Source organism: Gopherus evgoodei, chromosome 3 (assembly GCF_007399415.2).
Source record: "Gopherus evgoodei ecotype Sinaloan lineage chromosome 3, rGopEvg1_v1.p, whole genome shotgun sequence".
Lineage (NCBI taxonomy): Eukaryota > Metazoa > Chordata > Testudines > Testudinidae > Gopherus > Gopherus evgoodei.
In genome coordinates, this window is record NC_044324.1 from 98,952,181 (window position 1) to 98,976,356 (window position 24,176).

General features: G+C 42.7%; 1 protein-coding gene across 1 annotated transcript in view; it reads right to left on the reverse strand.

Moving 5' to 3' along the window:
* Nucleotides 1-23,944, reverse strand: part of FRK (fyn related Src family tyrosine kinase) — a 77,413-nt gene extending 53,469 nt beyond the window's left edge. Inside the window, exon 1 of the mRNA XM_030556160.1 lies at nt 22,988-23,944. Coding sequence (XP_030412020.1) covers nt 22,988-23,418 — 431 coding nt within the window. The 5' untranslated portion in view covers nt 23,419-23,944. The remainder of the gene's footprint in view (nt 1-22,987) is intronic.
* Between the last annotated feature and the right edge of the window lie 232 nt (nt 23,945-24,176).

Consider the following 24,176-nt stretch of genomic DNA (forward strand, 5'->3'; position numbering starts at 1 on the left):
ATATAAGGCTCTGAGGGAGAGGTATTCTGTTAGAAATCTAAAGTTTTTATTACAGATATTGTATACTCTAATACCACGTTATACCCTACATATATAAATATTCACTTTCAAATATGAGGAGGAGAACACTAGTGAAGATCAGCCTACTATACACATGGCCCTAGAAGGCATTCAATCTGGGTGTGGTTGACATGTGACCGGAGTGCCTATCCAAGGTTTATGAGCCACTTAAGTCCCAGTTAGACCCTCAAAGTAGGGTTTAAATGAGAAGTGAACAGTCAAAGGTCTCGTGCGGGCTTTCTGCTAAGAGGAGTCAGTTTCATCCTATAACTGCACCACAGCCTAGTCACTGCTTTGTCAGAAGAGGTGTGTCATATTCATGTTTACACACCACTGGTTTGTAAATCAAATGAACACATCACAGAGAATTCAAACAGATACTCCTCTGGAACTGAACATTTAATAAACCTTCCACCTAGATACACCACTGACTAATTTCTATGCAGACCTTTGATATTGTTTCATTTTGGCATAGAAAAGTATTGCTCATTGCTGGAAAAAGACCCCAGAGACAGAGGTCCAGATTTTCTCATACTTACACTGTGTAGTTCCTTTCTGAACAAGTAGTCCTATTAATTCCACTACTCGCTTAGGCCTAGATCTGTAAAGGTATTTAGTCTCCTAACTTTGACTGATTTGAAGGGAAGTTAGGAGCCTAATACCTTTCAGGATCTGAGCCTTAAAGCCTGATTCTAATACCCCTTTCATTGAGTAGCATCTTATTCCACAAGTGAGCCTTTTGATTTTCACCAGACCACTTGTAATGTAAGGCAGTGCTTCTCAAGTCGGGCCGCCGCTTGTTCAGGGAAAGCCCCTGCAGGTCCAGGCCAGTTTGTTTACCTGCCGCGTCTGCAGGTTCAGCCAATCGCGGCTCCCACTGGCTGCGGTTCACCGCTCCAGGCCAATGGGGGCTGCGGGAAGCGGCGTGGGCCAAGGGATGTGCTGGTCGCCCTTCCTGAAGCCCCCATTGGCCTGGAGCAGTGAACCGCGGTCAATGGGAGCAGTGATCGGCCGAATCTGTGGACACGGCAGGTAAACAAACCAGCCCGGCCCGCTAGGGGCTTTCCCTGAACAAACGGAGGACCAGCTTTGAGAAGCACTGATGTAAGGAACTATTCGATATGCATTCCTATAGAGCTGTAGCAAGGCAGTCTGTCCCTTTAAGTATCTGCAGAGCCAAGGAGCAGCTAGCCCTGGCTAAGAAGAAACCCAGCAGATAAGTATTGGTAACCAGCTGATCCAGCTAAGCAGAAGATGATGATTGGCTCACACTCCCAGCTTGAAGATATATGTAAGGACCCAGCTCCTGTAAAAAATGGGGGAGAGGACAGAAAGCTAAATACTTCTTAGAGTAACTGCTGGAAGGTTACATCTGGATAGGTAGGCCCTTAGGCTGAGGAAGGGCCATGGCTCTGGAGCTACTGGGAGGTAGAGGACCCTGTGGTATCAGGCCAGGTCGATCACTGTTGTTACTTTTCCACATTGTTTGCATTGGTGTAAGAGAAGAACAAAAAATCTGCTGGAAGGCTAAAGCAGAGCTGGGTGTGTCTGATGGTTTTGTCCCTAAACTGCTGGACCCTCCGCCTCCCCAGACTACATAGGGTATCAGAATCTGGATTTGAATAAAGCAATGTTCAGTGTAAATGAGTAAAGGTGATGGAATCTGGATCTGGATAGGCGCAGATAAATATTTTTGCTACATCATTGAATAAATCTACTGTCATTGAAGAATACAAAAACTAATTGGCAGCATGGATACTATTCCATTCATATATGTGACACCTCAGAGCTAAGACAGCAAGTTCTCCCTTTAAAAATATTTTGATGATCTCTATGACAAGCTTAGCCAGGCAACACAAGGTATGACCTTGTTTATAAGGATTATGGATGGTGAAACACTGCTGTGCCATACTTTTCATTAGCTGACAATAAAAATATATGTTGCAATTAGCTATTTAAGACTAAATTCTACCCTAATCTTCTTCACTGGGATTGCATGGAGAAGAAATCGGGACAGAATTTGTCCCTTGACATTGGTGTTCATACAAGAGTCATAACAGAGTTGTTTCTGCTGTGCTGTGGCCAGGAATACTGTTGTAAGGCCAGACTCAATCAGTATAGTTTAGTTTATCCCATTATCATCATAATTTATAGAAATTCACAAATGATTCCTAGAAGCAGCAGCCAAGTCAAAGTGTCTCTTGCAACTATTTTGAATTGGAATATTATCTTCTCCCATAAATCAATCTTGTTCTTTAAACTATGTTTGCAATCATCTGACTAATTAACAGTTCCATTCATTTTTCATATAATTCATCTGTCATTTCATGTAATTTTATTTGCTTTAAAGTCCTCACTTTTTGAAGAAGAAGAAACATTGTGTACAAAATAACACAGCATCCTTGCACAAAGTAGGGTTGGGTAAGTCACTTGTAACCTTACCAATTTAAGATAACAGAAGAAATCTATTACTGCACAGAAAAAAGAAACATCTGAAATTGGAATCTTGCATCTTAAAGGAAACTTTCAGCAAGGAACTGAGTGGCTGGTACTTCGCAATATAAGATTATTTCCTATGGTATGATCTTCAATGCATTGTCCAGACTAGTTTTAAATGATTAGCTTCACTGATATTGAAATAGCTGGATTGTTCAGTTTGTGTTAAAAAGTGCGGTTCGAATTAAATTTTAATTATTAATAAATGTATATTTATGTACATAATATCCTAAGCACCGGAGAATATTTACACATTCAAATGTGCTGCAGTATTCAGGTTCCTATAGAGTTCATTGTTGTTGGCCCTTCTTCCTCAGAAGAGGGGTGGGGAATGAATGCCTGGATGAGGCGGCCTGGCTCCCAGCTGCCCCAGAGAGGGATGAGCCCTTGCAGACGCCAAAGTGGGCGGAGCCGCAGGAGCCTGTGTCCGCCCCCCAGAGGTCAAGGTGCAGGGCAGGAAGTAGAAAAGCCCAGCCCCAGGGCTGAGAAGCTGCCTGGCTGCTGGAGAGGCCAGATGCTCGTGCCCTAGCTCCCACTGGGGAGACTCCTGCCGCCTGCAACCTACCCGAGGACTGGCCGTACCTGCGAAGCCTGGATGCTGACCAGGCGCTGGAAGATCCCTTAGGCCGGCCTGTACAAAAGGACCCCGAGGAGCTGCCCAGTTTACCCCTCACTCAGTATCCTGAGGAGCCCATGGTGTGGGACGCTGCGGAAGACACCACCGAGACAGAGGTACCGGTAGAGAGTGAGGTTGGAAGTAGCCCGGGGGCAGCCGACCCTAGTCTGGCTGCAGCACACCCAGAACCAATGTCAGTGTGTTGCGGCCAGGATCCCCACTGACACAGCAGCAGGCAGCCTGCTGCTGTTAGGGCCCCAGGCTGGGATGTAGAGGAGTGGGCGGGCCTGTGTCCCCCCGCCACCCCACTCAAGGGTGGCAGTCTCCCTCTCGCCCTGATGCTCAGGCCCAGGAGCCTGGGCTTAATATACTGAACTGTTTGCTCAGCCCCTGCCTGAGGGTCTGAGCCTTGAACTATTGTTTGTTGCCCCGTCCTGACCTAGGGCCGGGGCTTAAAATACTGGAGAGCTTTAAACTAGGTTCAACAGAGACAGGTGAGCAAAGCCCACTGGTAAGTGAGGAACATGAAGACCTGGGAGATGGGTCGGAAACAAGAGGGAGTGTGGACTATAATGGCAGAGAGAAAGGAGGGTCAGGGCAAAACTGGGAGGCAAGATCAAACCAGTATCTTAGATGCCTATATACAAATGCGAGAAGTATGGGTAATAAGCAGGAAGAACCGGAAGTGCTAATAAATAAATACAACTATGACATTGTTGGCATCACTGAAACTTGGTGGGAAAATACACATGATTGGAATGTTGGTGTGGATGGGTATAGTTTGCTCAGGAAGGATAGACAGGGGGAAAAGGGAGGAGGTGTTGCCTTATATATTAAAAATGTACACACTTGGACTGAGGTGGAGATGGACATAGGAGATGGAAGTGTTGAGAGTCGCTGAGTTAGGATAAAAGGGGTAAAAAACAAGGGTAATGTCGTACTACAGGCCACCTAACCAGGTGGATGAGGCTTTTTTAAACAACTAACAAAATCATCCAAAGGCCAAGATTTGGTGGTGATGGGGGACTTCAACTATCCAGATATATGTTGGGAAAATAACACCACGGGGCACAGACTATCCAATAAGTTCCTGGACTGCATTGCAGACAACTTTTTATTTCAGAAGGTTGAAAAAGCTACTGGGGGGAAGCTGTTCTAGACTTGATTTTAACAAATAGGGAGGAACTCGTTGAGAACTTGAAAGTAGAAGGAAGCTTGGGTGAAAGTGATCATGAAATCATAGAGTTTGCAATTCTAAGGAAGGGTAGAAGGGAGTACAGCAAAATAGAGACAATGGATTTCAGGAAGGCGGATTTTGGTAAGCTCAGAGAGCTGATAGGTAAGGTCCCATGGGAATCAAGACTGAGGGGAAAAACAACCGAGGAGAGTTGGCAGTTTTTCAAAGGGACGCTATTAAGGGCCCAAAAGCAAGCTATTCCGATGGGTAGAAAAGATAGAAAATGTGGCAAAAGACCACCTTGGCTTAACCACGAGATCTTGCATGACCTACAAAATAAAAAGGAGTCATATTAAAAATGAAAAGTAGGTCAGATTACAAAGGATGAAAAGATGAAACAACACAGGAATGCAGGGGCAAGATTAGAAAGGCAAAGGCACAAAATGAGCTGAAACTAGCTATGGGAATAAAGGGAAACAAGAAGACTTTTTATCAATACATTAGAAGCAAGAGGAAGACCAAGGACAGGATAGGCCCATTGCTCAGTGAGGAGGGAGAAACAGTAACAGGAAACTTGGAAATGACAGAGATGCTTAATGACTTCTTTGTTTCAGTCTTCAATGAGAAGTCTGAAGGAATGTCTAACATAGTGAATGCTTATGGGAAGGGGGTAGGTTTAGAAGATCAAATAAAAAAAGAGCAAGTTAAAAGTTAGATGCCTGCAAGTCACCAGGGCCTGATGAAATGCATCCTAGAATACTCAAGGAGTTAATAGCGGAGGTATCTGAGACTCTAGCTATTATCTTTGGAAAGTCATGGGAGATGGGAGAGATTCCAGAAGACTGGAAAAGGGCCAATATAGTGCCTATCTATAAAAAGAGAAATAAAAACAACCCAGGAAACTACAGACAAGTTAGTTTAACTTCTGTGCCAGGGAAGATAATGGAGCAAGTAATTAAAGAAATCATCTGCAAACACTTGGAAGGAGGTAAGGTGATAGGGAATAGCCAGCATGGATTTGTAAAGAACAAATCATGTCAAACCAATCTGATAGCTTTCTTTGATAGGATAACGAGTCTTGTGGATAAGGGAGAAGCGGTGGATGTGGTATACCTAGACTTTAGTAAGGCATTTGATACGGTCTCGCATGATATCCTTATCAATAAACTAGGCAAATATAATTTAGATGGGGCTACTATAAGGTGGGTGCATAACTGGCTGGATAACCGTACTCAGAGAGTAGTTATTAATGGCTCCCAATCCTGCTGGAAAGGTATAACAAGTGGGGTTCCGCAGGGGTCTGTTTTGGGACCGGCTCTGTTCAATATCTTCATCAACGACTTAGATGTTGGCATAGAAAGTACGCTTATTAAGTTTGCAGATGATACCAAACTGGGAGGGATTGCAAGTGCTTTGGGGGACAGGGTCAAAATTCAAAAAGATCTGGACAAATTGGAGAAATGGTCTGAGGTAAACCGAATGAAGTTCAATAAAGACAAATGCAAAGTGCTCCACTTAGGAAGGAACAATCAGTTTCACACATACAGAATGGGAAGAGACTGTCTAGGAAGGAGTATGGCAGAAAGAGATCTAGGGGTCATAGTGGACCACAAGCTAAATATGAGTCAACAGTGTGATACTGTTACAAAAAAAGCAAACGTGATTCTGGGATGTATTGACAAGTGTGTTGTAAACAAGACACGAGAAGTCATTCTTCCGCTCTACTCTGCACTGGTTAGGCCTCAACTGGAGTATTGTGTCTAGTTCTGGGCATCGCATTTCAAGAAAGATGTGGAGAAATTGGAGAGGGTCCAGAGAAGAGCAACGAGAATGATTAAAGGTCTTGAGAACATGACCTATGAAGGAAAGCTGAAAGAATTGGGTTTATTTAGTTTGGAAAAGAGAAGACTGAGAGGGGACATGATAGCAGTTTTCAGGTATCTAAAAGGGTGTCATCAGGAGGAAGGAGAAAACTTGTTCACCTTAGCCTCCAATGATAGAACAAGAAGCAATGGGCTTAAACTGCAGCAAGGGAGATTTGAGTTGGACATTAGGAAAAAGTTCCTAACTGTCAGGGTAGTTAAACACTGGAATAAATTGCATAGGGAGGTTGTGGAATCTCCATCTCTGGAGATATTTAAGAGTAGGTTAGATAAATGTCTATCAGGGATGGTCTAGACAGTATTTGGTCCTGGCAGGGGACTGGACTCGATGACCTCTCGAGGTCCCTTCCAGTCCTAGAGTCTATGAATCTATGAATAAACTGGTTGCTCAGCCCCTGCCTGAGGATATGAGCCCTGAACTGTTGTTCACTGCCCCACCCTGACCAAAGGCCTGGGCTTAAAATACTGAACTGATTGCTCAGCCCCTGCCTGAGGATGTGAGCCCTGAACTATTGTTTGTTGCCTCACCCTGACCTAGGGCCTGGGCTTAAATTACTGAACTGGTTGCTCAGCCCCTGCCTGAGGGTCTGAGCCCTGAACTGTCACTTGTTGCCCCATGTAGTGAGGCGGCCTGATTCCCAGCCGCCCCAGAGAGGGGCGAACCCCAACAGTGGAAGTTTACACTGCACAAAAGGAGCTAGGTGTTCTGATGCTCAGCATCTTGGTGCCTAATTCTTAGACACCTAGAAAATTACAGGAACATACTGGGATTCACAAAGCCAACATTAGCATCTAGGCTCCTAGACAGTAAATGGAAAGAGATGGATGCATTAGGCCAGTAGTCACCAACCGGTCGATCGCGGTCGACTGCTTGATCCTAGAGGATCTCCCAGTCTATCACAATCTCCAATAGGGTGACCAGACAGCAAATGTGAAAAATTGGGAAGGGGGGGGGGTAATGGGAGCCTATATAAGAAAAAGACCCAAAAATTGGGAGTGTCCCTATAAAATCGGGACATCTGGTCACCCTAATCTCCAGTGGCACAGGCTCCCTGCCTACCCAGGCCTCATGCCACTCCCAGAAGCGGCCAGCATGGCCCCGGGGGCCGGGGGCAGGAGTCTGCCTCTGCGCGCTGCTCCTGCCTGCAAGCACCGCTCCCATAGCTCCCATTGGCCTGGATCAGGTAGCTGTGGCCAATGGAAGCTGTGGGGGCAGTGCTTGCAGAGAGGACCAGCACATGGAGCCATGCTCTCTCCACCCTCCCTTCCAGCCGAGTGGGTACAGCAGGGGCACGTTGGCCCTTCCGGGAGTGGCGTGGGGCCAGGGTAGGCAGGGAGCCTGCATTAACTTTGCTGCGCCACTGACTGGGAGCCACTGGAGGTAAGTGCTGCCCAACAAGAGGCCACACACCTTGGAGCCAGGTAAGGTTTTTCCCTGATGTCTCTATAGTAGAGGTATCAGAAAAGCCTGAAAGTAAATCCCTTGTGATAAAGATTCATTTAAAACCATAAAGAGCATTTACAAGGTTGGGGGATTAAAAAACAGACATCAACATCTAGTTGTTTAATAAAAAAAGCAATACATGTAGCCAAACCCAGCAGTAGGAGCTAAGAATTATGTACATGTATGACAGTGACTTTATACACACAAAAAACTGTATTAAATAATTTGTTGGGTCAGATTTTGCCATCTGTCATTATGCAGAACTCCCCTCTGTATACACATCCTTTCTAGTCTTATTTCCAGTAGCATGGACAGAGTCAGATCTCCTCTCAGATCCCACTAGAATAATCATCCAGTATATAATATGGAGGAATTATGAACCCTGGCAATCAGAACACTCCTTTTCTCATCTTTGTTATTAAGGAAGAACTGTGTAATCTGAGAATTCAAGGCAGTTCCAATTCTTCCACCAGTCCAGTGAGATACAGCATATTTTCTCAACTCAGTGGCAAACTCCAAACTGAGCGTAATAAGTTATCTGTTAGAAAGCAGTGTTCTTACAAGGGTAGTTTCCCGGACTGATTATAGGGTTGCCAGGTGTCCGTTTTTTGACCCAAAAGTCTGGTAGAAAGGGGAACTTGGTAGTGTCCGATTAGCAGTGCTGACAAACTAAAAGTTTGGTTACTTGTGGTAACCAACCTCTGTCTTTGGTCGGTGTGTGTGTGTGCGGGTGGGGGAGAAGAGGGCAAGAAAGCAACAGCAGCTGCTGCTGCTGGAGAAACCATGGAGCATTTGAGATACCAGCAGTACCCCCTCCCCCAGAGCACAGCTTTCCCTCCCCATCCTACCCACTCACCTCCAACCCCGGAGTGCTGCTCTCTCTCTCCAATGTCTTGCCCCACGCACCCCTCCACCCTTAGAGCCCTGCTCAGCTGGCAGGGGAGGGTGGTAGAGAGATCAGCGAGTGAGGGGGGGAAGAGGGGTAGAGGGTGGAGCCTCAAGGGAAAGAGATGGAGCAAGGGAGGTTCTGGTGCTCAGTGTCCAGTTTTCACAAATGAGATAGTTGGCCACCATAACTGATTTTGAAGACCGGCCTCCAGGTTCTCCAGCAAACAACTAACACTCCAGGTTCCCTAGCAGCTATATAATAAAAGTAAGAGAAGATTGTTTGTGGTATCTTGATATTCAAAAATGTCTGATTTGTCAGATTATTACAATGTTAAGCTATGATCAATATATAATTGTCTCCCTGGGTGAATATTCACAAAAGTAGTAATTATCTTTCATGGATACTCAAATTGTCATTCAGATAGTAATGTGGGAAAACAATGAGTAATCCTTTCTGGATAAATAAGCTACCTGTTCATCTGTGTTTACAACTGTTTCATATTCTCAGCTGTTAGCATTCATATTCCTGTTGGTACTTGGGAAAAGGTAAAACAATAAGAAATCCTTTCGCTCTCTTATTTGGAAGAAGTGTAAAGGGAACCCACTCCCAACACCTACATTAACCAAGTCATTTCCTTCCCTGTGCCTCAATTTCCCCATCTGTAAAAGGAGGGTAATGATATTGACTACCTTTGTAAAGCACTTGGAGATCCACTGAGGAAAAGTATTATAGAGAGCTAGATTTTATGACCACCAGACATGTCAATATTTTTCAAATTTAGGGGCCCAAAGTGAGGCTTCTAAGGGTGCTGAACTCCTGCGGCTCTCTCTGATTTGTGAGCTCTAAGCACTTGTGAAAGTCATGACACTTCAATTTAAAGGCCTTGAATATGGGTTTAGGAATCTGTTTTTCAGCAACTAGGTTTGAAAAGTTGGGCTAGTGTATAATTTACAGTGCTAGTATAAGGAGATGCAGTGTCTTGGGGAACACTAATATACAACAGTTGCTTTTGTGAGGGCATATTTACTGGAATTACTGTAGGAAATTCCTCTGTCAAAGGAATGCAGATAATTAAATAGGCGTAATGACTAAGTCAGATTGTGCAGTACCTTCCAGTGAAATAAATGAGATCTCTCTGCACAAAAGGACTCTGCTGTCACGTCTTGAGACTAACCACATGTGGCGATTTAGAAAAGTCAGCCAATGACTCAAGTTCACAATTTTAACTGCTCATGACTGGGTATATTGTGTGTTACCAATACAGAGAGGTTCTTTATAATTCTACCAGGTTAAACAAATAATGAGAGGTAGGGTTCAGTTGATTGTTACCTGAAATTAGGTTTATTTCCTTTGGAAAAAATGTTTTGATCTTATAAAAATTCAAAATACTGGACTCTTCTCACTTACAGTATGGAGAATTGAGAAGCTTATTGCAATTTTCCTTCTAAATTCCTGGTAATTTTTATTTCAATCCTTTGCAGTTATACCTGAATCTGAATGCTGAATATTTAACATTACTTTTCTTTTACAAAATCTTTAGGTAGTAGAATAAACTTTAACTTTGAACCGTTTACCTTGTATTAACGCTTAATACAACAAAGGTCACTGAATAAAAGAGACTGTAGAATATCATTCAGTAATTACTCAAAAGTGTGTTCTCTATCTTAAAATAACTTTTACATGTGTTAATAGATATCTCGCTTTTCTCTTTTTATATATATAAACACCAAGCAAAGCACTCATCTCTGCAGTACGTCCACCACATTCATATACACACAACTAAGAAATACTGATTATCAACAAAATTGAAATTATAGTTAATAATACATATTCTCCCAGTCTATTTTCAGGTTAAAGTCCACAACAGTTTTGCAATATCTAGACAATTAAAAGGATGTAGTATGATGTACTAACATGATTTCATAGTACCCATTAATCTGTATCCTAACTATATATTAGTACATATAATGTATAAAATGATATCTGTAAAATTACTCTCAGCCATATTCTGATCTATCCTTGGGATCTGCTGGCTGCTCATCACATCTGACAAATCAGCGCACTTATTTATTGCCTAAAATAGGGATTTAGGATTTCCACACACATTTTCTGAAAATCTTGGCCTGTACCCACGAGCAGGAATAAATAATTTTGCAATGTTCCAGCCAGCCTGCCTTTGGTCTTTCCCTCCTTCTCGTCTGTGAATGAGTAGGTGCCTTGAAGTAATAAACAAAAGAATGACTCTTCAGTTTCTACAGTCTTAATTTAGTTAATTTTTTCAGTATGTATTTATTCCTTGTGTTATACACACACACGTCCCGAAACAAAAAACAGCATCAAAGACAAAAACTGAGTCACAGTAACTGCTATTATTCAATATCTGGCATAAGAATTTATCAGTGATATCACCCAAAATGAATAATCACTGAAGCTATTGTAATACAACACCCCGTTTCTATGGAAGCTGAAAAAAAACAGGCAGCTAGGCCTACCAAGCCACCCTTCCCCCAACTATAAAGGGTTTTTGTTATTTGTTTGTTCCTTGAGGGACCTCTCTAGTTACATCTCTACTGTAAAAACTGAACATTTATTCCTAAACTTTGTTTCATATCTTTTAACTAGTTACTGATCCAGGAGAGGACCTTCCATCTTATCCCATGACTGCTTACTTTGCTTAAGAGTAGGATTGCCAACTTTCTAATCACACAAAACCAAATACCCTTGCCTTGCCCCTTCTCTGAGTTCCCACCCCTGCTCACTCCATCCCCCCTCCCTCCATCGCTCGCTCTTCTCCACCCCCACTCACTTGCATGAGGCTCAGGTAGGGGGTTGTGGTGCAGAAGGAGATAAGGGCTCTGGCTGTGGGTGCGGGCTCCAGGTTGGGGCCACAAATGAGAGGTGTGGGGTATGGGAGGGGGCTCTGGGCTGGGACAGGGAGTTGGGGTGTGAGAAGGGGTACTCTGGGCTGAGGATGCAGGCTCTGGGGTGGGGCCGTGGATGAAGAGTTTGGGTGCAGGAACAGGCTCCAGGCTGGGACAGGAAGATTGGGTGCAGGAGGAGGTGAGGGCTCCAGGAGGGAGTTTGGGTGTGGAAGGGGGCTCAGGGCTGGGGCAAGGGGTTGGGGTGTGGGCTCTACGAAGGAGTTAGGGTATGTAAGGGGTTCTGACCTGGGGCAGGGGATTGGGGTGTGGAAGGGGTTTGGGATGTAGGCTCCAGCCGGGCGGTGCTTACCTCAGGCAGCCTCTGGTCCATGGCGCAGCGGGGCTAAGGCAGGCTCCCTGCCGGGCCTGGCTCCTCGTGGCTCCCAGAAGTGGCAACATGTCCCCCCTCCAGTTCCTAGGTGCAGGGGCAGCTAGGGGGCTCTGCGTACTGCCCATATCCGCAGGTGCCATCCCCACAGCTCCCATTGGCATGGTTCCTGGCCAATGGAAACCGTGGAGCCAGTGCTCAAGGTGTGAGCAGCGTACAGAGCTATCCTCCAGTCATCTGGTATGGAGGCTGATTTAAGTGATAGGTTACATACCACAGTTAGTAGTTCTGCAATTTCGTATTTGAGTTCCTTCAGAACTCTTGGGTGAATACCATCTAGTCCTGGTGACTTATTACTGTTTAATTTATCAATTTATTCCAAAACCACCCCTATGGAAACAGCAACCTGGGACAGTTCTTCAGTTGCTGTATTAACTCCTTCATTACTTTGCTGTTACACACATTCACTGTAAGACAGTATTCTGTCCTGACTGAATCAAAATGTGTTATGAAAAGTACAGTTAAGTACACTATAACATGACTGCAAGACAACAGGCTTTAAAGTCATTTACAAAGTATCTATTTTAAGGGCCTTTTTCTACCACAGTCCCATTTTTATCACAATATGGTACTCAAAGCCATGCATGGTGGTCCCAATGTCAAGCATTTCAGTTGATTGAGGACACAATGGCAAGTCACTCCCAAAGCATCTGATTATAGATCTGCAGTGCACACCCTGCCATGCTTTATTGCTCAAGTTAATCTAATTCTTTCATGGATCTTCATCATCTCAGCTTTAAATTTGCATAGACTTTATATTACCAAATGTATTTAAGGTATGTCATCATTGGAGCAAGGGACTAAGATTTTAGAGCTTTTATGCAGTCTTTACAATTATAAATATTTACTACAGTGATAAATATTATGGGAGACTACATCTGGAATAGGTATAATATGAACACGGAAAAAAAATCATTTCAGCTTTAGCAATGTTGCTGGTCTTAGTGGCATTCCCTTTTTAAGTATAAGGCAGTGTTTTATAAAGTGTGGTGTGGTGTGCCAGGTTTTTTGGGGAATACCGACAAGTTTTTCAAGTTTTCCGGAGCGTGTCAGCTTCCATTTCAAAGAGAATCTCTAGCTGGTTTTGTTGTGCAGAAAACTTTGTGATCCAAGTCTAACCAAGGCACTAACATTTGCCTGAGTTTCCAGAGATCCTGAAACAATAGCTCTAATCTTGATCTATCCCACACATTTCAACATTTGCTAACTCAGTTGATATGATATTTAACATTGTTAACTATTTCACTTCTCACATTGTCTAAGAAAGGAAAAGCACCATATTATGAAAATCTGCAAAATCATTTCTGAGAGGTTGCTCATTTTGGGTAAACCTTTAACAATACAGGGTGGGATTAGTGCAAGGATGCACACATTGGATTCATTATCCAGATGGAGGTTGGGGGGACAGGGATTCAGCTTTCAAAAGTTTGGTGAAAGTCAGTATAGGCAATATCTGTGGAACTGGTAATAGCTTTCAAATTGGATTTAACTTGTTAGATCTGTTCCTTTGCATGCGCTTGGATTTATTTCCCCTAACATAGCACTCCGTTGTGTCTGTGGTGTTGGGATGAATGGATATAATACAATTTATGTTAGATAAATAGTGAATGGACCCATTATAGAAAGAGGGGAGTAGGGAAGATCCATAATGAGACTCCAGCCTTTTTCTAAGAAACAAAGGTTTCTCTGTAGCGCTGCCACTCGCACGGCTTGATTTTTTGGGTCATTAAAATTAACTCTACAGCTGGGCAGTATTTGTTGTCCATAATAATTTTCACTATGTCGTTTTCTTGTTTAGTTAAAACAACTGGTGCTAAAGAAACAAGAGCAGGTGAATTTGCGTTACTATGGCTCCTGTTTACAGTGCAGAAAAACAGTCAACACAGTGCAAAAGAGAGAGAGAGAATATACTCTTTGTCAGGGACATTTTTATACTTTAGTTCAGCTTTCTAGTCTCCCATCTAGAAATCTATTAAAATTGCTGTTTTCTTCTGCGAAATTGACAGCCAGCTTCAAGTAGGACCTTCTTTTACAAAGATAGAATAGATCTCTGAGTTTTTTAAATGTATTTAATGTTTCATTTCATGAATTCCAGAAGAGTAATGTTCAGGGTGAAGACTTTGATCAGATAGAATAGAAAAAACTTCTCTCCAGCACACTCCAACTACAAATATGAAACCCTGGCTAGATAGTTATTTTGAGCATAAACCGAGATGCACAAAGAAATAAAATACTGAAAGGCTTATTCAAGCACTGCAGCAGGTGACTTGTCATAGACAGCATGCTCTACCTCGTAATACAAAGTATACTCAGGCAGAGTGAAATCCAGGTCTCAAAAAATCCTACTTTGGAAAGCCCTCTAGCCTCCTAATCAGAAATGGACTAATGATGAAATAAGTAACCAAACAAACAACTGTAAGGGCCTGAATGGGAGGAGACAGGAAAAAAGGGAAGTGACTGCATGCTCTAAACCTTGTGGATCCCTTCAGGTCACAGGACCAGAGTATCTGATCCACTCTTCATTGGGCACTGCTTACAATTTCTTAGCAATTGTTGAAATGTGATACAATAAAATAAATTAATGGAGATATCCTATCTCCTAGAACTGAAAGGGACCTTTAAAGGTCATGGAGTCCAGCCCCCTGCCTTCACTGGCAGGACCAAGTACTGATTTTGCCCCAGATCCCTAAGTGGCCCCCTTAAGGATTGAACTCACAACCCTGGGTTTAGCCAGCCAATACTCAAACCGCTGAGCTATCCCTCCCCCATGCCTCTTAAATTTTTGAAGACTTTTGCTCATCTCCCATTAATGGGTATCAGATGGCTAGAATACTAGACCATTTTGACATGGAGGGGAAATTCCACTCTGCTGTGCCCCAAACACAAACAAATTAATGGGTCCGTCCTTGTGCATTTTCAAAGGCCACATAACTAGTCAGTTTCCTCCCTTTAAAAACTGCCTACTGCACTGATTGTTTTGTGACTCTCCAGCCAAACAAAATGTTGGAGGAATTCCCATCTTTTTACAAGAACAGGTGTTTTTAATAAAAATCAAATGACAAGCCAAAGAAAACAAACTTAGCACTGGGCATACATATCCATATGCTAGAGGCACAGAACCTAGCAGAAATGTTAACACAAATCTCTCTCTGACTGTGAATGGGTGTCCACCTCACACTCGCCTTGAAGGGTTTAATGGAAGCCATGTGGGCCAATTAACCTATTGGACTGAAGGCTGATAGGAAACCATAATGAGGGGAAGCTCCGCTGTGTGGGAACAGGTGGAGCTGATAACAGAAAGAGGGCTGCCGCTAGGAAAGGGAAGTCACCCCTTAGGAAGAGGGAGGAGGGTTTGGGAGCTGGTACTCCCAGAGAAAGGAGGGGAACCAGGAGATTTAGGAAGCAGTCCAAGGAAGGATTAGTAAGAACTGGGAAAGGATACCCATATCTGCTAGATTGAGGGTCCCTGGACTGGAACGTGGAGTAGAAGGTGGGACTGGGTTCCCCTGCCAGCCACAAAAGGCATTGCATAGACCAGGCACAGGCCATAAACAGGAAGACTGCCTGGGTCACTGTGTGGGTGACAGAGAATTGAAGGACTGTACCCTGGAAGTGGGGGAAACATTAAGTAACCTGGCCAGAGGACTAAGTCATGGAGAGGACACTGCAGTGTCTGGAGTGAGAGAGGGGCCACAGATCTGAGAGATGGAGAGACAAACAACAGAAGGGGGCATCCACCTTGAGAGCCAATCCCCAGAGTGATTGGGAGGAAGCTCCACCCAAGCAGTGAGTGGCGCACCCGATGACACTAACCCATATTAACATAAAAAATCCCTATGCTTTGTTAATTATGTGATGGCAAATCCAGCACAGTACAGTAGCCATGGATGTTTCCCTAGCTAAAGGAGCTAGTGCATTCTTCCTTCAGAAGAAGGTAAAGAGACTATTTTTGGGGGGAAATAGGGATGCATACACACTACACAGTACAAAGCTCAGCTCCTTAGAGTTGAGGCCAGAGGATCAGCAACAGTTTGGATCCTCCACAAGTGGAAGAGTGTATTGGAGCTTCAAAAATGTACTTTAGATCTTTTTCCCCATCACTTCTCCTGCTATTCAGGCAGTGTTCCTGGACTTGGCCTACTACATAAGAAGTTTAGTGTAATGTTTACACTGCTATGCAGTGTAACTCCTCATGAAGTGAGATAACTTAACTTATTGTGCTACCAGTAGCATATGGATCATGTGCAACTACTTCTTAATGGGCATTTATTTATCTTTAACTATTTGATAAGTACCAAGCATTCCAGGTACAGTCTAATAGAACACACCCCTCTCCAAACATACCAGGTAAACCCTAATATTCCATTGATAGCAACAGAATGCTGTTAGTATAAGGAGCACTGCACATGAAGTAGAAGATCAGTAATGAAGGGGTTAAATAAAAAGGTCCATATAAAATTTAAGGGCCCCACTCTTTCTATCTATCTTTGGTATTTACATGGAGCCTATCACTATCGTATTTAAGCACAATCTTCAATGTATTTCACCTCACAAAATACATAGTCACACAGGAAGACTGTGCGGTAGGACTTAAACAAACAAAGTCCAAGGCTAGGGCACTAATCACTGGACCATCCTTCCTGTCTGTCAAAGATGAGAATTAATGGGGATTACCTATGTGGTAAGGTACCACACAGCATGAATAAGAGTGGCAAAGTCAATCTCTAAATGACTGTTTTAAAAAACAACAACAAATTTCAGTGAAACATTACAGTCATCCATGAAGCATTTGACATATAAGTTGGTGATGGTGATTATGAAGTACTCAGAGTAGAGAGGCTACAAACACAGAGAAATAATAATAAAGGGGGCTTTCAACTATATTAACTGGGTACATGTTACCTCAAGATGGGATGTAGAGATAAAATTTCTAGATGCCATTAATGACTGCTTCTTGGAACATCTTGTCCTGGAACCCACAAAGAGAGAGGCAATTCTTGTTCTACTCCTAAGTGGAGCACAGCATCCATCCAAGAGGTGAATACAGCAGAACTGCTCAGTAATAGTGACCATAATGTAATTAAATGTAACATCCTCGTAGGGGGGAAATACCAAAGAAAACCACCACAGTAGCATTTAACTTCATAAAGGCAGGGGCAGCTCTAGTCATTCTGCCACCCCAAACACGGCAGCATGCAACGGGGGGCGCTGTGCCGATCGCCGGTCCCGCGGCTCCGGTGGACCTCCAGCAGGTGTGCCTGCGGAGGGTCTGCTGGTCCCGCGGCTCCAGTGGACCTCCTGCAGGCTTGCCTGTGGGTCCTCCACCGAAGCTACGGGACCAGTGGACCCTCCGCAGGCACGCCTGTGGGAGGTCCATCAGAGCCACCTGCCGCCCTCACGGTGACCGGCAGAGCGCCCCCCGCAGCATGCCGCCCCAAGCACACGCTTGGTGTGCTGGGGCCTGGAGCTGCCCCTGCATAAAGGGGAACTACACAAAAATGAGGAAACTAGTTAAATGTAAATTAAAAGAAACAATCACAAGAATGAAATGCCTGCAGGCTGCATGGAAATTATTTAAAAACACTATAATAGTGGCTCAAACTAAATGTATACCTCAAATCAGTATCAAAGTAATATTAGACAGACTAAGAAAGAATTTGGAGAGCAACTACTAAAAGACAGAAAAAAAATGCTGTTATGTTGTGTAAGTACATCAGAAGCAGGAAACCTGCCAAACAATCATTGGAGCACTGGACAATCAAGGTGCAAAAGGAGGACTCAAGGAACACAAAGCCATTGTAGAGAAGCTAAATGAATTCTTTGCATCAGTCTTCACTGTAGAGAATGGGAGTGAGATTGCCACACCTGAGCCATTCTTTTCAGGTGACAAATATGAGGAACTGTCTCAGATTGAGGTGTCAGTAGAGGCGGTTGTGGTACAAATTGATAAATCAAACAGTCATAAGTCAAAAGGACTAGATGACATTCACCAAAGAGTTCTTAAGGGACTGAAATATGAAACTGCAGAATTAACTGTGGTATGTAGCCTATTGCTTAAATCAGCCTATGTACCAGATCACTGAAGGATAGCTAATGTAACACTTATTTTTTTTAAAGGCTCCAGAAGTGATCCTGGCAGTCACAGGCTGGTAACTTCAGTAGAGGGCAAATTGATTGAAACTACAGAAGAACAGCTATGTTGAAGAAGAGTTATCATGACTTTTGCAGAGGGAAATCATGCCTCACCAATCTGTTAGAATTCTTTTGATAGTGTCAACTAGCATGTAGAAAGGGTGATACAGTTGATCTAGTGTACTTGGATTTGACAAGGTATCACACCAAAGGCTCTTAAACAAAGTAAGCAGTCATGAGATAAGAGGCAAGGTCTTTTCACAGATCAGTAATTGGTTAAAGGATACAAAACCGAGGGCAGGAGTAAAGGACCAGTTTACACAGTGGAGAGAGGTAAACAGTGGGGTTTCCCCAAGGATATCTACTTGGACCTGTGCTGTTCAACATTCATAAATGAGCTGGAAAAAGGGAGATAAACAGCGAGGTGGCAAAGTTTGGAGATGATACAAAATTTCTCAAGCTGATTAAGTCCAAGGCTAACTGTGAAGAATTGCAAAAGGATCTCACAAAAATGGATGACTAGGCAACAAAATGGCAGATGAAATTCAACATTGATAAGTGCAAAATAATGCACATTGGAAAATATAATTCTAAATATACATATAAAATGATTAAGTCTAAATTAGATATTACCACACAAGAAAGAGATCTTGGGGTAATTGTGGATAGTTCTCTGAAATGTGCAGCACAGTCTAAAAAGCTAACAGAATGTTAGGGCCTGTTAGGAAAGGGATAGAAAATAAGACAGAAAATATCACAATTCAATTGTATAAATCCATGGTATGCTCATGCCTTGAATATTGTGAGTAGTTCAGGTCGCCCCATCTCAAAAAAGATACATTATTTGAAAAAGTACAGAGAAGGACAACAAAAATAATGAGGGGTATGGAACAGCTTCCCTATGAGCACAGCTTAAAAAGTCTGGGACTATTCATCTTAGAAAAAGAGATGACAAAGAGGGGATATGATAGAGGTCCATAAAATCATGAATGCTACAGAGAAAGTGAACAGAGAAGTGTTATTCGCCCTTTCACATAACACAAGAACCAGGGATCACCTAATGAGATTAATAAGCAGCCAATTTAAAATAAATGTATGGCAGTTCTACTTCACACAATGCACAGTCAACCTGTGGAGCTCAGTGCCAGGTGCTGTTGTGAAGGCCAAAACGATAAATGGGTTCAAAAAAGAATTAGATAAGTTAATGGAGGACAAGTCCATCAATGGCTATTATCTAAGATGGTCAGGGATGAAACCCCATGCTCTGATAGTCCCTAAATTTCTGACAGTCAAAACATGGGACTTGACAACAGCTGATGGATCACTCAATAATTACCTTGTTTTGTTCATTCCCTTTGAAGCATCTGGCACCTGCCACAGTAGGAAGACAGGATACTGGGCTAAATGGACCATTAATCTGACTCTGTATAGCCATTCTTATGTTCTTAGTCTGATTATATTCTTGAGCTGTACAATTTATCTAAGACTCTTCCCCTGCATACAATATCCTGAAATCCTAAGCAGGAGTCTGCTGCTAGGAAAGAAGCACAGATGGAAAAAGGCATTCTTGGCCATTCCTGCAATTTAAGCACTTAAAATAGCTGAGGCTCCCCTTTGTGAAAATGAGTCACAAAATATGGGCCAATTCTTCCAATTGGAGGAAGCGTATATAATCTCTGCTATTTCCCCTGGTTATTTACTCCAACCTAGCATCATTTCCTCAGACTTAATGGGACTGATTCAAAGCCAGCTAGCTTTCATCCAAGTGCTATCTTGATTAGACATGGGAAGAAGCAGTCAGCTGTATTGTCTGGACCCAGTAAAAGGGGGAACTATAGCCAAATGTCCTACTGAAGGCCCCAAAGTTCACCTAGCCTACATCTCTGGATAGTTTCACATACATACAGGAAAGAAGAGAGAATGGAGTTTGTGTTACCTGAACAAAAGATCTCTCGTGACAGATGTGTAATTACTCAGCTCTGCCTTCTGTCAGAAATGAAAGAACAGCACCATTTAGACTGAATTGGTCAATCTCTGACTGGGTCTATAATATGGCTGGTCAGAAAATTTCGAAGTGTTGACAAAGGCTAAAACAACAGTATTTTGTGGTCAGTAATACAAAGGCTGCTGACAACTCTCAAGGTATCAGCAGAGACCATTCAATGTACTCTATACAGCACATAGGTATATATTTTATAAACTGATATGATGGCCACGTGTGTACACACTCTTATGACACCAGAAAAGTGTCCCACCCTTCCTGTCCCATGGGGCACGAATACATACATGCGTACTGCAATGTCTGTGACAGCAGAATGACACAGCAGCCTTTTCCAAATCCATACTGCCACTCAGTTGCAGTTGGTTGCTAAGTAAGGAGTGTGCTCAAGAGATATGCTATATGTTCTTTTTCCTACACTCAGACTTCTCCCACACTTCACAGGTAAGATAGTTTTCTGCCTGGTAACATCTTGCCAATCTGAAACATTTTGACACCTGAATTTGTGTAACAGAAAATAAACTTCTATTGCTTTAGGTAGGGGTATCCTGCCCTTTGTCAAGAATGCTCTAAAGAATGTTAGCTATGCCCTGCAATCAGTAAAGACCAGTATTCTTTCCCTACTGCTGATGTACTATTCAGACTCAGGCCACGTCCACACTACAGAGTAAAATCAAAATTAATAAAATCGATTTTATAAAACAGGTTTTATAAAATAGATTTTACGCATCCACACTAGGGCACATTACTTCGGTGGTGTGCGTCCATGGTCCCAGGCTACCATCGATTTCCGGACCGGTGCACTCTGGGTAGCTCAGTAAAAGAATGGGACCAATAACTTCGATTTCCGTCCACACTAACCCTAAATCGATATAGTAATATCGATTTTAAGGTTACTCCTCTCGTTGAGCAGGAGTACAGAAATTGATTTTAAGACCCCTTAAAATTGATTTTAAGTGCCTTGTAGTGTGGACGGGTACAGCGTTAAATCGATTTAACGCTGTTTAAATCGATTTAACGCTGTAGTGTGGACCAGGCCTCATATGGGCCAACCTGATAACGTAATACTGGCAAGGCAAACTTGTACTTCTCATTGTTTTTATACAATGATCACTGCTTAAGCCCCAAAAGATGTCTGTAGTTAGGACTTACACAAACAGAGATCACCTTAAAAATGCTTCTGTTATTCTCTTTAGATGCACCTCTTGCCTGAATCAAATTATATAAACTAGTTTACAAAGTTGAGATTTGAAAATACTAATCTCAGAAGAAATAATAGAAAAAGTTTAAAAAATACCCATCTGTGCACAACTCCATAAGCAAGTGATAGGTAAACCAGATTAAAATACAAATTAAATAAGCTAACAAGGAAGTTAGTGACTGACCCACAACATTTCTATTTTAAGTCCTGGGAACAGAATATGTTCATATCACTGCATTTTAATTTAATAGGCATTTCATTAACCTTTTAAGCCTCACCTCTACCCCTTTTGTTTTTAAGTGAAAAAAGTAAAAAAAAAGTTTGCACCCTCTATACTTCTTTGTGAGATATAAAGTGGTTTGGGGGAATTTTCTGCTTGTTCTCACATTAGGAGTATCAGATCCTTGTCTACCAGTTTCTGTCTGTAAGGAGTGTTTTTTGTATGTCAGACTGGTTTTTTGGTGCTTGTGTTTGTTTTTGTTTTTAACTCCTACTTAACTCAAATTCTTGGCAAATATTTTGGAGGAAAGACTCTTCAGCTGAGAGCTGAAAAACCTCCCCCTGCAGTTCTCCACTATTCCAGAGTCCTCAAGCAGAAACAGGGATAACAAAACTTGATGTTCTTTCTCTTTTGAAAAAGTGGAGAGGTAAAATTTAAAAAACAGTAAAAGAAAAAAATCTTGATACTCCAAATAAGGGCTATTCAATGCAAATTATGCATGCTGGAGGAGATTACAAAGATAAGAGGGACTTGGATAAATGAGATTCAGTTGAAAAACAATTGAAGTTGTTTTCACAGTATTTCCAGCTGTGGCAAAAAAACAGAAATCCTGGAAATCTTGCCAGAAAACCAGTTCTTGAAAGAGAGCAGAGGTCAGACTGAGCTGAATGTGAGCATACACGCACTTCTCTGATAGCCCCAGACAAATGCTATTTCTGCAGATGGTCCTGAAGCGAGGCTTTTGAATCTGAATGGAGGAAGTGCTGTCTGATTGACTATAGGGATAGCAACAGTGGGCCAAATCCTGGACACTAAGGTCTCCAGGGTAGAAAGGGACCCTACAGCTGTCCTAACTGGTCACTTGAGGGTTCTCCCAACATGAAAGAATCTTCAGCTGGTATAAAGCTGGTACAGCAGCAACTCAAGAGAGTTAAAACATGTCAGACTTCAAAGGTATGTTACTTTGCTACTACAGCCACCCATTCTTCCTTTTCCAGACCATAGTTTAAGCCAAATTTTGAGCTCTACAGGGCAGAGATGTATTTACACAGCACCATGCATTGCATCTATGATGAGGTAGAAACAATCACAGATACCTTAGAAATTCACCCACAAAACATTAGGGTATGTTTAGTTTCCTAGCCTTTTAAATAATGTAGTGAGCTTGTAATTATTTAAACTGCAAGCTCTTTGGGGGCAAAGACCTTGTCATCTTACTCTTTGGAAAGCACCTAGCATACTTCTACTGATATATAAATAATAATCATAATAATTACCTACACCAGCTATGACCTGCCAACACTCTCACATACTTTATAAGGAGGTGATTAGGGCATGTGGGGAAGGGAAGCAATTTAGACTGAAACAAACATCTGGATACTTTGCCTTATTTTATTTATTTGGGGCTCAATTATGATCTCCTTATTCATTTTAAATAGTGCCTTGCACCACTGAGACTACATGTGGAGCAAGGTACTATTCAGTGTGACAAAGGATATGGCAATCTGATCCTTGTGTTAAAACAAGGGAAACGATTGAGCATTAGATGTGTGTTACTTACGGTTCAGCCTCAACGCTCTGATCAGGAGCTACATAGTTGGCAGGGATGTAGCCACGGAGCTTCTGTCGAGGCCGTGCTGAGGCACTGTCCAGGAGGAGGCTAGCATACCACCAGCCCTCCAGAGATGTATCCAGCACCTCGAGTTTATCTCCAGCTTGGAAGCTCAGGTCCTCCTTAGTGCGGCCCTGATAATCAAAAAGTGCTACAAACTTGTGGTGGTTCTTGGGCATGGGCAAAGGAATACTAGTCACATCTTTCTTTGTTGTTATCTGAGAAGTATTCTCTGTCTGGCAGTCATCTTTCACCCAGCCCAGGTTATCTTGGCCCATCCCCGTCTTATATCTCTCTCCCTGTCCGCCATCACTCTCTTGGAATAGCCAAGGGGCACACCGCTCCATCCAAGTGCAATGTTTCCGGCAAAAGTTCCCCATGCTGCTCCTGTTTCTTTGTGGCTTCTTTTCTTCTCCTTATTTCTCTTTTCTTTTCCAAGTGGCAATATCTTTATACATACTTTTGCATTATCATCCGTTTAGTTCTTTGCAGGATATTTTTCCTCCTTTAGTACAAGATTAAATAAACTTTGCTGCAGCTGGAAACTTTTCTCTCCAGAGCCCCACTGAGAGCTCCTTTCAGGCAGCTTCAGACTCAGGAATGATACCTGAGCATTAAAGTGCAATAGTGCATGTGGATGAATTGTTTGCTTCCTCTTCTGATCAAGAAAACAAAACAAGAAAGTGTTTGGGCCAAAATCTGGGAGCAACAGAAAATTATTGATCTTTTTGTCCTGCCAAAAGAAAAAAAATGTAAAAATAATTAGGAATCATTAGTAAATCTTAGTGTTGACTCTTCCCAAGTTGTACTGCTTCTGATAATTCTTTCTCTTTTCCCATATGGGTGCCTGCTCTGTGATCAACAGTGAACCTCTCGGCACATTCTAGCCCTTGGTAATGAATAACCAACCCAGCCAGCCTGTTGTTTTCACAGCCTGAGACGTGGCCTGCCTGAATATTTTTATTTACTTCCTCATTTGCTTTGGTTTCTCTTCTTGGAGGTATGAGAGTAGGATTCCCAGTGTCCCTCCGGTGCCCACACCTGGGAGCACAACTGCTGCTGCTTTCAACATGCAAGCTTACTTTGCTTTTACGTCAGGGCTTTAGAAATCCCCTTATTGTGCCTGAACTAGGTTTGG